General features: G+C 38.2%; 1 protein-coding gene across 4 annotated transcripts in view; it reads left to right on the top strand.

Moving 5' to 3' along the window:
• The first annotated feature begins 2,020 nt into the window (after nucleotides 1–2,020).
• LOC113629474 (B-cell receptor-associated protein 29) overlaps nucleotides 2,021–16,445 on the top strand; it is a 40,419-nt gene continuing 25,994 nt past the window's right edge. The window contains exons 1-5 of one of the 4 annotated variants that reach the window (XM_027123923.1): nucleotides 2,021–2,095; nucleotides 2,555–2,661; nucleotides 5,853–5,953; nucleotides 11,501–11,651; nucleotides 12,770–12,905. In XM_027123923.1, the coding sequence (XP_026979724.1) occupies nucleotides 2,570–2,661; nucleotides 5,853–5,953; nucleotides 11,501–11,651; nucleotides 12,770–12,905 (480 nt within the window). In that variant the 5' untranslated portion in view covers nucleotides 2,021–2,095; nucleotides 2,555–2,569. The remainder of the gene's footprint in view (nucleotides 2,096–2,554; nucleotides 2,662–5,852; nucleotides 5,954–11,500; nucleotides 11,652–12,769; nucleotides 12,906–16,445) is intronic. The other 3 variants (XM_027123924.1, XM_027123921.1, XM_027123922.1) reach the window with 3 other exon arrangements.

A 16,445-nucleotide genomic window follows, 5' to 3' on the forward strand; every position in this document is an offset into this window, starting at 1 on the left:
AGACCACTTTGTATATGGGACTTGAGCATCCACAAATTTTGGTACCCACAATAGTCCTAGAACCAGTGCCCCACAGATTCCAAGGGACAGCTGTGTATTTGAAATATTATTTCCTGGAGAACAGTAACCAGGTTTTATTTTTAATTTAAAAACCTAATTTTCATACCCTGTTAATAGTAATGTTATTTTTATGCTTCCCAGCAGTTGATGATAATTTTAACTTTAAAGTTCCATGGTTTAGGGAATTCCCTAGCGGTCCAGTGCTTAGGACTCCTTGCTTTCACTGCCAAGGGCGCAGGTTCAATTCCTGGTGGGGGAACTAGGACCCCTGGAAGCTGCGTGGCACAGCCAAAAAAACTAAAAAAAATTTTTAAAATAAAGTTCCATGGTTTGGGGATGTCACTAACAGAATTTTGTTGGTGGTTAATGTGCCACAGCAAGAATTATCTCAGGGACTTCCCTGGTGGCACAGTGGTTAAGAATCTGCCCGCCAATGCCGGGAATATGGGTTCGAGCCCTGGTCCAGGAAGATCCCACATGCCGCGGAGCAACTAAGCCCACGTACCACAACTACTGAGCCTGTGCTCTAGAGCCCGCGTGCCGCAGCTACTGAGCCCACACGCCGCAACTACTGAAGCCTGCTGGCCTAGAGCCCGTGCTGTGCAACAAGAGAAGCCACTGCAACGAGAAGCAAGTGCACCACACGAAGAGTAGCCCCCGCTCGCTGCAACTAGAGAAGGCCCGCAAGACCCAACACAGCCCCCCAAAAAAAAAAAATTTATCTCAGGTTAAGATAAAACAGTTCTGTAATTAAGATATTGGTCTATATTACCAACATAAAAACTGTTATAAGGAGACAGTTATCTAAAACTGCTTAATTCAACAGTTTGGGAATATTAAATAAATCCTTTTTAACATAAGCACTATGTTGCCATATTTTTTTTTAAGGCACATTCTGTGCTTTCATTTTTCAATTAACGGATCTTTAAAGATAACTGGCTTTTTCATTAAATATGAGTATATATTAGCAAATAGGGAGCTATAGCCAAAACTTAGTGATTTTTACGTTTGTAAATTAACTCTGTTACACCAGTGTTCTGAGGACAGCAGCATTATTAAAGTAAGGTGCACAGCCGTTCAAGGAACCAGTGTAGAAAGGCAAGGAGTTCTAAACGCCTTTGATTTTTTTTTTTAAGTTGCTTATGGTTAATTTATGTTGTCTTTTTTTCTGTGTAATCAAGTATACTTGTGGTAAGAGAAAGCACTGATTTAAATGTGTTTTTATATTCAGTAACCACCTCTTGTTTTCACCATTTGTTTAATCTTCCCAAAATAATCATCTCCAGGAGAATACTTTTATGTGCATTCCTGATACATTGTTAATATTGGTGGGAAAATCTTTAAAATTTTGAGTGTTTTCACGCAATTTGAAAACCTGGAAAAAAGTAATTGAAAGAATATACCCATACCCACGTTGTTCTTTCCAGTCAGTCCCCAAACATCACCCGAAAGTGTACTGCCTCTTCCCAGCGCATGGACGAGAGTAGAAAACGTCACACGAAGTGTATGTTGGACGCTACCTATCCTCCTACATTCTCCGAACAAAATGCGGCACAACCAACTTGTTCTGGACAACGAAACTGTGCCTACGGTAAAATACAAACCAGGAAAGGAGTGTTTCAACCACGTTCACTGAGTGTGCAGCACCCTATCTAACCCTCCCGCCCCGGCGCCACTCCTCGCCGCGGACTCCAGCAAGCCCTTTCAGAACGTCGGTTAAGCTCACCCCTCCCACGCAAGCCACACTTCATTAGAAATGTTAAGTCTGCTCCCCAGAAGAAGTTGCACTTGGGAACCCAAGCAGCGGATCTGACCCTCTAATCCACCACCAATTAGAAAACAATTATTGCTAATCATCTTGTTCGCACGCCTGCCACGTCGCCTGGGACCGGCCCCCGAGACCGGAATTGGGAGATGGAGCTTGCGGGGCTGCGGGTGGGGGCGGGGCGCGCTCCCCTCCGCCCGCCGCGGCGTGTGACGTCCCACGCGTCGGCGGCCGCGGAGCAGCGCGGGGAGCCAGGCGGCCTCAGGTAGGGTAAGGCCGGGCGGGACGTCTGGGGGCCTCGGGCCCCGAGGCGGCGTGGAGCGCGGGGTCGCACCGCACTCGCCGCGGTGGGACCGCGGGGTGGGGTCTGCCCCGCGGCACGTTCGCTGGGCGGGAGGTCCCCCGGGCGCGGACGTTAGCAGAGGCTGGCGTTAGGCTACTGACGCCGCGAAGCTGGACGGAAAGCACTTCCGCGGTGCCGCTCAGGCCTCCTAGCCAGTTCTGCAAGGCTCGCTGGGGAGGTGCAGACGCCGGCCTCCGGGCCCACCCTCGACCCGCTCCCTCCCCTCCCCCAACTCCCCGCCCCGGGTCTCTGCCGGGCGCCTCCAGTTGAGGGGAAAGTCTGATTCCATAAACCTTCTGGCCGGAAACCTCGCGCGCTGGGGGCCTTTCCTTAAACTGAATTTTCTTGGAAAGGCGGTAGGGTGAAATAAATGTTTCTCTATTTAGGTGTGAAGAAAAAAAATGACACTTCAATGGGCGGCAGTTGCAACTTTTCTTTATGCTGAAATAGGACTCATTTTAATCTTCTGTCTACCTTTTATTCCTCCTCAGAGGTAGGAAACCTCCCAAGCGTTACAATAATAAATATATGATGAGCTCTTTAGACGGTTTAGTGTGTTAACGGAAAAAGTTTTCTTAAGATTAAAAAGGTTTCAGTGCTGTTTATATAAAAGGCACTGTTCAGAAATAAACTCAAAAACCAATTAGGTAATATATGATGACCATATTAAAATATCCCATTACATAAAACGTTTTATTATATGTACAAATAACTTTTCCACCTCTCTTCTATAGGAAGGGCCTCGTCTTTTCTGTTCTTTTGATTGCAGATGTAATAAAGCAATGGTCATACTTTTGTCACCTGTCTTGTCGTTAGCTTTTACCTTCGTTTTATTGCCCTGAATTACAGCAGTGAACTTAAATAAAAGTAAATGCATAAGTGCTGTTTACAGCACAGCATGATGCAGAAATGTTTCAGTGAGGCAGTGGAATGACCATTTGGAAACTTAAGCCAATAAATGATTCTTAGTTTTGGCCTTACATAATTCATTAGTGTTCGTTTAATGGCAATTTTACCACTTTATCCTCACACAGAATTAATATATATTAAACGTACTAAATATGAAAAGTATCAGAACCATACATTAGCATTAGTTCCTTAGTAAAGCACCTTCGAAGGACTTCCAGTACTATTTCGATCGAAGCCTTGGCTCACTTTACCCCTGTAATAACCCACTTATTAGGAGTTCAGTTTTACCTCAGGACTGGATAGTGTGAATGATAAAATACACCTGTATAAAAATGTTGCAAGACATTTGTTCACATAAAAGAAAATAAATGAGACCTAGAGATAACCCACTGAAATTTAGTAAGATTCCTCTACCGGAAGAGACTTAAGAAAGTTTTTACCTTGACTCAGGGTCCGGTAGTCTTCTGTTTTTGTCTATCAGCTGTAGCATCACTATTTTCTTTCTTACAAAAAGAAAAATTGAATTGTTATGTAGGAAGCGGCCTTTGAGATGATTTTATTCAACCCATTCATTCTATGGGAAAGTTGCCTGACTGAGGTCATCTAGCTGATCTGTGGCAAATTCTGGACTAGAATCTGCCTTTCAGTCTAGTGCTTTTTCTGTTCCATCACCCTATCTCTTATCCTGTTGATTTTGTTTCAAATCCTTACTAATACCCTGTTAAGCTTTTTGGTAATACTTGCAACAGTAGAATCCTATATTCAAGAGAAAGATGTTATTTATAAACATCTGAATTATAGATAAGGCTTAAGAATTTGCAAAAAAATTTTCTTTGTCAGTTGATCTCTTCTCCATCAAAATCGTGCATAAATTATGGATTTTTTTCCTGCCAAATATAATTTTTTCCTATCCTGATCAAGTATCTGTTAGATTTGTGTATATGTACATACATTATATAAATATATCCTCATGGACAAATATACTTAAGAAAAATATGTTATATATGCACACAGATAATTTACAATATGTCCTTAACGTGTGTATCCACATCATTTTTTACCTTTCATATGTGTAATCACCATAGTCTTCAAGGAAAAGTCTTCAGTCTTCATTTAATTTGGCTGTCCACTTTTTTCTCACATACCCGCTGGTTAAAGACACATCTCAGAGATCAGACCGCCTGGGTTTATATCCCAACTCTGCAAGTTACTGTGTGCCCTTGGGCAATTTATTTACTATCTCTGGCCAGTTTCCTCATCTGTAAAATGGAGGTAATACTAGTATCCACCTCATATGGTGGTTGTGGAGATTAAATGAGCTAAAACATGTACAAGTGCTTAGAAGGGAAGTATGGTAAGGACTCTATATAGTAGCTATTATTAGCTTTGCCTTGAATGGAGCCTTATTATAAACTGCTCATTGTTCCGTGTAGGGGGTCTCTTTTGTGTTCCCTTTTATACTGTCAATTTACTTGAAATGTGAATTTACATTTGGACCTAGATCAAGGTATTGCCACTTATGTTCTCTTTCTTAAAATACAAATCTTTGTAATGTAAAATTTGAATAGCATCCTTGGATGGAAGCATAGAGGCAAAAGAAACTGCATTGATATCAATCTCTGTCTCCCCCAAACTTAAGGTTATTAGAGTTGTTTTCAAAACATAATAAAGTAAGACCTTTTTTTTTAAGTTGTAAGAATTTGAAATTTACTTAAGTGCTTATTACCGTTGTATGTCTCCTCTGGACTCAGTTAATGTGTTACTCATTTAAAATGCCCTTGTGCAAAGTTTGTTACCCTTTCAGTTGTGTGATGGATTACTTTGTCACTCTTTGCCATTTATAATCCATGCTTTCGTACCTCTGTGTCTTTGCTTATACTGTTCATTCCATCTAGACTATTTCATTTTTTTTTTAAATTTCACTTTCTCAAATATTGATCTGGGTGGTAATTACATAGGTATATACACACATAAAAGTCCATCAAGCTATACATATATTAAATATATATACACATATATAAATTTATATATTTGTTTGTTTGTTTGTTTTTTGTTTTTTGGCCACGCTGCGCTGCTTGTGGGATCTTAGTTCCCCAACCAGGGATTGAACCCAGGCCCTCAGCAGTGAAAGCTCTGAGTCCGAACCACTGAACCGCCAGGGAATTCCCTTTCACGCTACATATTTAAGATTTTTGCTCTTTACTGTGTATGTGTAATACCTCAGTGATTTTTTAAATTTCCGTATGGTAAAAGTAGAGAAACATTTTTACTTGGAGTAGATGTTGAAAGCGCATGTATTTTTTTTTCATTATTAAAATAAATAGTGCAGAGTCGGACCTCTTACTCCTGAAATGTTGTTAATTGTTAGAACAGTAGATCTTTGTTATTTCTGAGTTACTGTCCTGATTATATATATTATGATATAAAGTGATAACTTCTATCAGCAATTTAATATTTTACTATAAGAATTCCTTTTTAAGGTTTTGATCATGTACATTTGCTTTAAAAGTTATTTTTACTTTAGAATATTTAAGCCACCAGACAGAAGATAATCAAATGTCAGATTATTATTAAATTTGAAAGAGGTTGTTCTTTATTTCATGAGACATTTTTATTGGTAAGAATTGGTAATTCTCTGGTATGACATAAAAAATTAAATTTCTGTAATTCTTTTCACTCGCTGCACAATTGCCAAAATGTTAATTCAGTATTTAGAAAGTATCTCAAAATGTCCCTTTGATTTTTTACACCTGATGTAATTATATTGCTTTACAGATGGCAGAAGATTTTTTCATTTAGCGTCTGGGGTAAAATTGCAACTTTCTGGAACAAGGCTTTCCTTACTATTATAGTCCTATTGATTGTTCTGTTTCTAGGTAAGTATTAGATTCCTCCTTTGACTAAGCTTAACTCTAGTTTTTATATTATTATTAAATGTATTCATTGATTTTTAATTAATTAAGTTGGTGTTGCCATTAGTATACAGTTGACTTTATATTACATAGTATATTGATAGTGTATGGAGTAGATAATTGATATATTGATAAATAGTTGATAGATATTACTGTTATATACACACAAGCATAAATTGCAGCAGAGTGCAGTGCTTCTTAATCTCTTTTCTGTTGTTTTAAGATTTCAATGCAGTGATGCATAGCCTAGTTTTCAGAGTTACCAGTTATACAGTCATTTGTTATTTTGGTGTCCTAGGCACCCAGGGGCTTAGCTCTTAGGGAGGCAAATAGAGGAGTAGAATCACTAGGACCTCAAAAAGAGTTTTAGATGCAGGCTGTGAATCTTGATTGGATCCTGGTTGAAAAACAACAACAGCACAGATATTTAGGGACTACTGCAAAAATTTGAACATGGACTGGTTGTTAGATAATCCTAGGGAATTTCTGTTAACTTTAGTTGTGATAACAATGTTATTATTATAAAGCAGAAGTCAGCAACCTACAGCCCGCAGACCAAATGCCTATTTTTGTAAATAAAGTTTTATTAGAATATAACCATGCCCATTTGTTTATGTCTATGCATGAACAACTGCAGAGTGGAGTAGTTGAAACAGAAACGGTGTGGCCTAAAACATTCACTGTTTGCCTTTAGAGAAAAAGTTTCTCTAAAAAGTTTCACACCTGTGACGTAGGAGTATGTCCTTATGCTTAGGAGTTGCATGCTGAAATATTCAGAAGTGTCATGATAGTTACAACTTACTTTCAAATGGTTAAAAAAAACCAAGTAAAGCAAATGTGGCAAAATGTTAATTGTTGAATCTAGATAGTGGAATATGGATGTTTATTGTACTAGTTTTTCAGCATGTTTGAAATTTTCATGATAACAAGTACCTTAGAAATTAGAAATCAGAAGTAGACTTTTTTTTGTTTGAAGTGGAAAAGAATAGCTTTATTGCTTTGCCAGGCAAAGAGGGCCACAGTGCGCTAATGCCCTCAAAACTGTGCGTCCTGACCTGGATTGGGTAGTGAGGAGTTTTATAGTAATGGTTCAAAGAGGGCATGATCAGCTCGTGGACATTCTTCTGACTGGTTGGTGGTGAGGTAATCGGGTGACAGCATCATCAACCTTCTGGTTCCAGCCGGTCTGGGGTCTACGTGCTTGTGGGCAGCATGCAATTAGCTTCTTCCACTTGGTTGGGGTTTCAGTATCTCAAAAACGTGCAGATTTTTCCATCATTTCCCCTTTTGATTGTAGGTCTTTCAGTAGGAATCACTGATGAGCAAAATATCTGTCTCTTGATGCCAGGGTGATTCAGCTTCTTGCCGTGGGTGCAGATCATGTCCCTTGGTGGTAGAACTCCTTTATATTTGCCCAGATGCTGGTGGAGGTATTGTGACGTCCAGACAAGACTTTTCTCTAAAAGTAGACCTTTAAGGTTCTTATCAAACTGGAAATTCCATGAATCGAAATAGTTACCATGTTTTTTAGAAGGAGTAGCTGAGCTCAGAGAGATTAAGTAACTTGTCTGAGATCACCCAGCTGCTTCTTGGCACTTCAGTTTTTGATACCCATTGCAGAGTGTATTTTCCCTCAGAATTCCCTCCGAGTTGTGTTGTGGGTTAGGTAGGTTTTACAGGGGCCATAACCACCACGTATGCCACTGTCTTATGAGAAAATGTTTTCTCACATTCCATATTACCAACCTCTGGGGTGGAATCCTCTTTATAAACCAGGATTAACTGGTGTGAGAAGGTATGAGTAGGTAATTGTATCAGGGTATGAATGGGTTTATGCCTCATTTCAAAATGTATTTGTCTCATGGTAAGTTATTAATGTTACTGATTGAATCTCCAGCCATAGAAGAAATAACACCAAGCGAGTAAAAAGCAATGAGGAAAACAGATACCAACTTTGCCATCAGCTAACTAAATGACCTTTGGAATGGCATTTCACCTCTCTGAGTTTGGTTTATCCATTTGCAAAATAAAGGGAGAGAGCAAATAATCCCTGCAGCTCTTGCTATCTCTAGAAGTGTATTGTGACCTTCCAACTCTAAAATTATCACAAGAATTTCTACTGAAAACTGCCACATATCCATATAAGGAAGGGGAACTTTAGCCAAGCTTCTTTTGGTTACATATATCAGAAATGAACTTCAGCTCACTTGAGCAAGAAAGGGGAACTTAAAGTAAAATACGGGGTTGTTCCACAGCAGCCCAGGGAAGGAAGGAAGCCAAACTCCTAGGAACTGAAGTGTCCTTTTCGTGTCCCTGCATTTCTCACTGGGTCTACTTCACATCTCTACAGACTCTGATACTCTGTTCCCACGTCAGAAAATAGGTACCATACAGCTGCCAAGTTTTGTCAATCTAGCGATATGCAAGGATTAATTAGCCATTTCTTTTTTTTTTTTTTTTTGTCCGTGCTGCACAGCAAGGCATGTGGGATCTTAGTTCCCCTACCAGGGATGGAACCCATGCCCCCTGCATTGGAAGTGCAGAGTCTTAACCACTGGACCGCCAGGGAAATCCCTAACTAGCCATTTCTGAATCCCAATTCCAATTCTAAGGGAAAAAATCTGATCAGCTAGCACCAGGTATCCAATCCTCATCTGAGAAGCTATGGCCAGGGGCAGGGTCACAGAGCAGAATCATGACTGCTGGCTGGAGCCTACATCTGTGGGCAGAGGGAGTAATTAATTCCCAGAGAATAGGAACATCATGGATGGTTAATGCAGGAGCTTTAACCATGGATGGTAAAGACAGGCAGATAGGGCCTTATCCGTGAAGCCTCAGTGTTTCCATCTCAGAACAGGGGGATAACACGTACTTCACTGAAGTGTCGGAAGGATAAAATGCAGTTACATATGTAAAGTACATAGTCCGGTGTTCTCGTCCACTAGAACAACACTGGTGTAAGTAATGTAAACCCAGTAGGTTTGAATTACTCAAGCTTAATTCATCTTTTATTTTGGAATTTTTTTTCTTGTTGGTCTAATAAGGTAATTATTACAAGGTGTTAACATTCCTAGAGCCAATACTAACTGAAAAGTGTGTGTGCATCTGTGTGTGTTTTAGCACGTTGGAATAGGCAGAAAGGAAGTAGGAAACCCAGGAGAATATGTTTAGTGTCAGCACAAATGCATCTTGGGAATTTGAAAGCGTCCACAAGTGATCCAAAAAAAGACTATCTCTGTGTGCCTTATAGAAAATTGACTTTGTCACACCCTCCCTTTATTGTTGCCCCCATCCCACTTTTCATACATGTTCTCTTCGTTATTATGCAAGCAATTCATTCTACAAATGGGTTTTTATGACTATTTATATTTATTCTTTGATAGTGCTTAATCTTTAGCGTTTCTGCATAATGGATCCAGGAGTATTGTTCCTGTTTAATTGCCAATGAGTAATGATCTTCACAGTATTATGAATTATTTTTATGAGTTATGTTTGGTTTATTTTTGTTTTGTAGTGATTGGCATGCTCTTACTATATTGAGGCAATCTGAGAAATAACTAAGCCATGAAAAAGAATGAAATCTTGCCAGTGTGTCAACATGAATGGACCTTGGGGCATTATGCTAAGTGAAATAACTCAGACAGAGAAAGACAAATACTGTATGAACTCACTCATATGTGGAATCTTTAAAAAAATAAAATCAAGCTCATAGATGCAGAGAACAGATTGGTGGTTGCCAGGGGTGGGTGGTGGGCAAAATGGGTAAAGGGAGTCAAAAGATACAAGCTTCCAGTTATAAAATAAATAAGTCATGGAGACGTAATGTACAGCATGGTGACTATAGTTAGTAATACTATATTGCATATTTGAAAATTGCTAAGAGAAAAGAAAAAAAAATTCTGTAACTATGATGATGGATGTTAACTAGACTTGTGGTATTTTACAATATATACAAACATCGAATCTTTTTTTTTAATTAGCAAATTAGGAATAGAAGGAAACTTCATCATTCTGATGAAGAACATCTACAAAAACCTAGAGCTAGCATCATCCTTAGTCAGATGTTGAAAGTTAGCCCCATAAGATTGGGAACAAAGCAAGGATATTCACTTTCACTATTTTTATTCAATTAAGTAATAGATTTTCTAACCAGGATAATAATGTCAACAAAAACTAGAAAGCATAAAGATTGCAAGTTAAAAAGTAAAACAGTCATTTGCGGATGACATGATTGTTTATTTAGAAAATCCTAAAGTATCTATGAGAAAGTTACTGTGTCAAAGAAATATAGTGGCATCAAAAAATACAAGGTCAATATACAGAAATGAAGTGTATTTCTATGCTATAATCAATAATTCAAAAATGAAATTTTTGAAAATTCCTTTTATAAATATACCAAGAAACCTAAAAACCTTACAAAAAAACTTTATAAAAAGATGTACAAGATCACAACGCTGAAAGCTACAGAAACATTGCTGGAAGGAATTAAAGAAAATGGAAAATAAAAATATCAATTGGAAAACTCACTATCATTGCAATGAAATAGCACTTCATACCGACTAGGATGGTTATAATCAAAAAGACAGAAAATAACAAGTGTTGATGAAGATGTGGAGAAATTGGAACCATCATACTCTGCTTGTTGGAATGTAAACTGGCACAGCTGCTTTGGAAAACAGTTTGGCAGTTCCTCAAAAAGTTAACCATAGAGTTACCATATGATCCAGCAATTCCACTCCTAGGTATATACCAAGAGAAATGAAAACTTATGTCAGTACAAGAACTTGTACGTGAATGTTCATGGCAGCATTATTCTTAATAGCCAAAATGGAGAAAATCCAAATCATCTCATGAATGGATAAACCAAATGTGGTATATCTGTACAATGGAATATTTTTCAGTCATAAAAACTAACAAAGTGGACTTCCCTGGTGGCACAGCGTTTAAGAATCCGCCTGCCAGCGCAGGGGACACGGGTTCGAGCCCTGGCCTGGGAAGATCCCACATGCCACAGAGCAACAGCCTGTGAGCCACAACTACTGAGCCCGCGTGCCACAACACTGAAGCTCACTGCCTAGAGCCCATGCTCCGCAACAAAAGAAGCCACCGCAACGAGAAGCCTGTGCACCGCAACAAAGAGTAGTCCTCGCTCACCACAACTAGACAAAGTCTGTGCGCAGCAGCAAAGACCCAACGCAGCCAAAAAAAAAGTAAGGGATAATAGTTTGCCATGTAGCTAGAGATTAGACAGTGCAGTGATGGTAAGTCCTAGATGACTAATAAAAAAGCAAAATACTGTTAACATTCAAAGTTTACCAGTATCCACTTACAGAGCATCTGTTTTGAGCGTGGTACCCTCCCACGTATTGTAGAGGAAAGACAAAAAGACAGTCCCTAGCTAAAGTCCACTATCTAACAGTTAGGTCAGTTGTGCTAAAACTGCTTCCCATTTTAATAATAACCTTATATTCTTAAAAGCCAAAAGTAATATTCCCTCTTTTTCTCTGATAGATGCTGTGAGAGAAGTAAGAAAATATTCCTCAACTCATGCCATTGAAAGCAGCTCAGCCAGCAGACCTGCTGCCTATGAACATACACAGATGAAACTTTTTAGGTCTCAAAGAAATCTTTACATTACTGGATTTTCATTATTTTTCTGGCTGTAAGTTTTTTAAAAAGCACAATTTAAAAACATGATTTGTGTTTCTCTTTCTCATTTTTTCTACCTATACTATAGTTGTTTTTTTTCTGTACTATTTAGCATACTAACGTCTTTATGAAAGAACTCAGATGACAGATCCAAATAACAATTAATAATTGTGGCTTGTAGGTTCTATAGGCCCATAACGCCCTGCATGATCTGGCGCCTGCTGCTCTGACGTGTACACCACGTTCCAACCACACTGCCCTTCGCTGCTCATTCATTCATCCATTCTTGCAACAAATATTTATTGAGTTCCTGTTTTGTACCCTGCTCCTTCCTGCTTCAGGATCTTCCCACCAGCTTTCCCTTCTGCCAGAATACTCTTTCCTTCCCTCTCTCCCTGGCTAATTTCTACTTTAGCCCCTTTCTCAGGAAAGCTGAGACCTCTGACCATCATTCCCCCAAAGTAGGAAGGTCTTCTGTTGTACACTCCCATAGAATGTGTAATGTATATGCTTTTCTTTCAAGTGTCATTCGTGATTGCAATTAAATACTGTTTTAATTCTTGCCTTCCCAAGTAGAACCTAAACTCTGAGAGCAGGGCCTCTGTCTTGTTTCCTGCTATGTCCCCAGTGCCTGGCACAGTGTTTAACACTTAGCAGTTCCTGAGGAAATATCTGCTGAATGAATAAATGAAGATAACGATTACTACTACTAACAAAGGAAGTTACCTATAAGTAGAAGTGAATGAGCAGTTTTTAGGTTTGGCCAGCCTCACAAAATGCTCTTTAAATTTTTTGCTGAGGGGGAAAAACTCTTACTGGCCCTGCCACACTGTCTGGAATTCTGTTTCTTCTCGTCCTGGCCAAAGGCCTCTACAGAGAAAATAAGTAAATTAATAAGTAGCACTGAACCTGCATTCCAAATGCTAATCTTCTAACGAAGATTCCAAAGAAATGAGACACAGGCTTGTTTTGACTGGAAGACTTGAATTAAAAATATATCTTCCTTCCGTAAACATCACCTCCCTCCACCACACCCACACCTGAAGGGGAATCGCTGGATAATCATTACTTAAAGTCACAGTTCCTGGTGATTCGTTGCACACTACTCTGACATTTTTTTCATTTTCTTAGAGTGTTGAGACGTCTGGTTACCCTTATTACTCAGCTGGCAAAAGAGCTGTCAAACAAAGGAGTACTTAAAGTTCAAGCAGAAAATACTAACCAGGCTGCCAAAAAATTCATGGAAGAGAATGAAAGACTAAAACGGGTATTTAAATTTTCTTCTTAAAAACTGGTGTAAGTGTTATTGGTATTCCCAAGGGGTGGTTTATTATTTTTCAGCATCAGAAAGAGCATTTTCATAATATATAAGCAGAAAATGACCATAAATAACAATATTCTACAAAATTATTGTTTCAGAAGTATTTTATTATCTTTAAATTTGTGTGTTCTCACAGTTTCCCTCCATAGTAGATTAATGCCATTGGACCTACTTCCTATGATTCAAGGAGAAAACAGTATTCTGGGAATACGAATTTTAATTCCTTCATTACCATTAATTTTACTTTATAACCTAAAGCAAGTTCTAATAAGTCTCTATTATGTTTCCATTTCCCTTTCAGTTGAATTCCTGTTGGTTTTTTTGGTGTGGTTTTTTTTGTTGTTATTGTTGTTTTCTTTAAATGATGATTATGTAGGAAGCAGACGAAAATAGTTGATATAGATTGATGACTGCATATAATATTTTCAGTTTCTAATTTGGTTATGCTGTTGATAATTCTTCTTTGAGAACCCTATGCTGTCTTTCCCTGGCTACTCAGGGAGAGTGTAAATGAGATACTGATGTTTTCCATGTTAAGTAAAAAGAAGAACGAATGGAAAAATGGAAGATACAAAATTACTTCGGGTATTTTTTTCTTAGGTTTAAAATTTAGGAGTCAGATCTCATAGCTTGAGTGTTTTCAGTTCATTTTAAGCCCCATAAGTTTTCCTAATTCTGCTTCTTAGAAAAAAATAATCAGTGGAACCTTCAGAAGTAAAACAACTTTTCTTGAAGAAAGAATTCCTAGCATAATGCAATAAGATTATCTCCCTATTATAAATTAATGAATTACAGTCAATTATATATTACATCAAATTATATTTATGTAAAAAGTATTGTGATCCTAAATTCTAAAGCCCAGCCTCTTACAGAAAGAACTATAAGCATCACCTTTCATCAATGCTAAATGAGTTAGCTGTTACATAGTGCAATATAAATCTTTCTAAAACCTATGAAATAAGTCAAAACTCATTGCAAAAAAAATTTTTTGATACCACAGTGTCATGGTCACCTATTCAGAAACCCATGTTTTACTTATGACGTCTACCTTATTTTTACTACAAAAACAGGATTCAAAAATGTCTCTTTGGGTAGATTATAACCAGCATCTTTTAAGGAAACTTTTAGAGAATAAGCACCGGTTTATATTTTTACTTCATTTTGTTCTGTTTTGAAAAAGCATTGATCCATAGATGTCATGTAACTTTCCAGTTGTCATAAATATAGGTCTGGAAATCAAGCTGTCGGTATTTCTGTATTCAGAAACAAGCAATATACGTCACTGTAGTGTTTCAGCAGCACAGTCAGCCTTATTTTGTACCTTAATATTATTTGCTTCATTTTCTATCCTTTGATCTCATTTCATAATGGTAAAAACGAAACAAACCCTTCAAGGCTTTTATTAATATATGGTGGCTAAACTCAAAAGCACACAGCCAGTATTTGTAGACTTACCATGTACCGATCTTGATTTACCATGCCTATCATGTTAAAGTAGTGAGTTGTAACTACTAATAGAACACTGCTTTTTTCCTCTTATTCTTGAACTCCAAGAAAATGGAAAGTGTTTTTGTAGTTTTGGTACTATGATTTTTCTCATATATACCATAATTAATGTACTTAAATTAGTTTTGTCCTTCAGAAAAAGCACGTTCCTCAAAGCATTTCTTTTGGGATTGTTTTCAGAACCAGTTACTAACTTGCAAGGAAATTTATTTCATGATTACTGATTCTTTGATCCGCCACAGTGTCTCCCTTTTTTTGTTCTCCTCTCCTTTGGTTCCATGCTGTCCTGGTTCCCTGCTTCTGCATATCTGTGGCCCAGTCAGTGGCCCTAGATCATAGGTGCATAGATATACTGGGCTAAAGCGAGTACACAGTGGGGAGAAAGTTTGCAAGCTGGATAAAAATACTGTCAGTGCCCAAAGTGTAACTGATTAACCATAGGTCAGAATGTCAAAGATGACTTCTACTTCAAGATACTTCATGTAGGTTTTGAAATACCAGCTGAGGAAGGATAAAATTGCTAAAACATCTCTTCGTTCTCTATCAGAGATACATTATCTAATGGAAAGTGCATTACCCTGAAGTCCAAAAGACTTGGGTGCCAGTCCCAAATCTACCAGTAATTAGCCTTGTGACCTGGGGCAAGTCACCTCATTTGTTCTGGGCCTCAAGTTTATAACATAATAGCTAACGTTGTTCACATGCTTCACAGTAAGGTATTAACTCTTTCAATTGTTGCAACAATGCTATGAGGTTGATGCTGTTAATATTTGCATTATATAGATGAAGAAATGGAGGCACAGAAAGGTTAAGCGACTTGCCCAAGATCATTCCACTAATAAGAGATAGACCTAAGGATTGAATCCAAGCAGGCTGCCTCTAAGATCCACACTCTTAACCACATTGTTCTGTGCCCTTCAATCGTATGCTAACCTATGAAAGGACTTGCAGATGGTGCCTGGGACGCATTTCTGTTACGATATTCAGTTAATGAAATAATTATGAAAGACCAATTAACTTTTAATTTAACTGCTTTAGTATAACAACAGTGACAGAGCTTTACTTCTTACTTGTTTTCTTCCCAGCCACTTACCAAGGTGGGATAAGGTGGGTGGGACAGTGAACATGTGTATTATTGTAGCTGGTAGCTATTGAATTTCAGATTCCAGGGCTCTTGGTCTTTCTCCAGCATCAAGTTACACAAAATAAAGTTGAACAAGTTGACAGGTGCAGTAATGAAAGCTTATTTACAAGACTGACACCAAATGCAACTTTTCCAAGTCAGTGGCAATAATAATTCAAGCAGACAGGGTAAACATTCCTGTAACTCAGTCGTTCTCTTCCAATTTGGGTAATCACTGGAGGCTGTGTTAACTGAATTCAGTGAAGTAACAGCTAAGATTGTTTTGAACTTGAAATGGTCAACAAACTTGTAGAGATTTGGAAGGTTTTTTCCCTAGTTCCTGCTCTTAAAAAAATATATATATATATATATTTTTTTAATTTTGGAGATAAGAGGCTCCTTCGGTTTTAGTAGGTACTTCAGTCCTTTACCTCCTAAAAAAATTTCTTGGATTTATACAGTATATTCGTTCGAGCTTTAATTCCTCCTTCGGATCTGCCTAATCTCTGTTATAACACGGTAGTATTGTATACGATCTTGTGCTGCAGTATCTATGCTCTAGTCTCATCCTTTCCACTAGATTGAAGTTACCTGAGAGCAGAGACCATACTTGCATTTTTACTCCTTATAGTACATAGCACTGTAAAATATTTGCATGTAGTAGTAGCATGCTCAGTAGAACTTTGTTTTGTTTGTTTAATATATCAGCTTACATTAGAAAAGGAATCACCCTGCAGTAGAAATTCTTTACTGTGTCAGTCTGTTTTAAATTGTCCTGAGTTAACTTTTTTACCTGACTACGGAAGCTTTCCGTATCAAATTGCTGCCTTTTACTTGGTCAAATAACTCATGCCAGT

This window comes from Aethalodelphis obliquidens, unplaced genomic scaffold (genome assembly GCF_003676395.1).
Source record: "Aethalodelphis obliquidens isolate GAN/ISIS:26980383/991018 unplaced genomic scaffold, ASM367639v1 scaffold27, whole genome shotgun sequence".
Classification (NCBI taxonomy): Eukaryota; Metazoa; Chordata; class Mammalia; order Artiodactyla; family Delphinidae; genus Aethalodelphis; species Aethalodelphis obliquidens.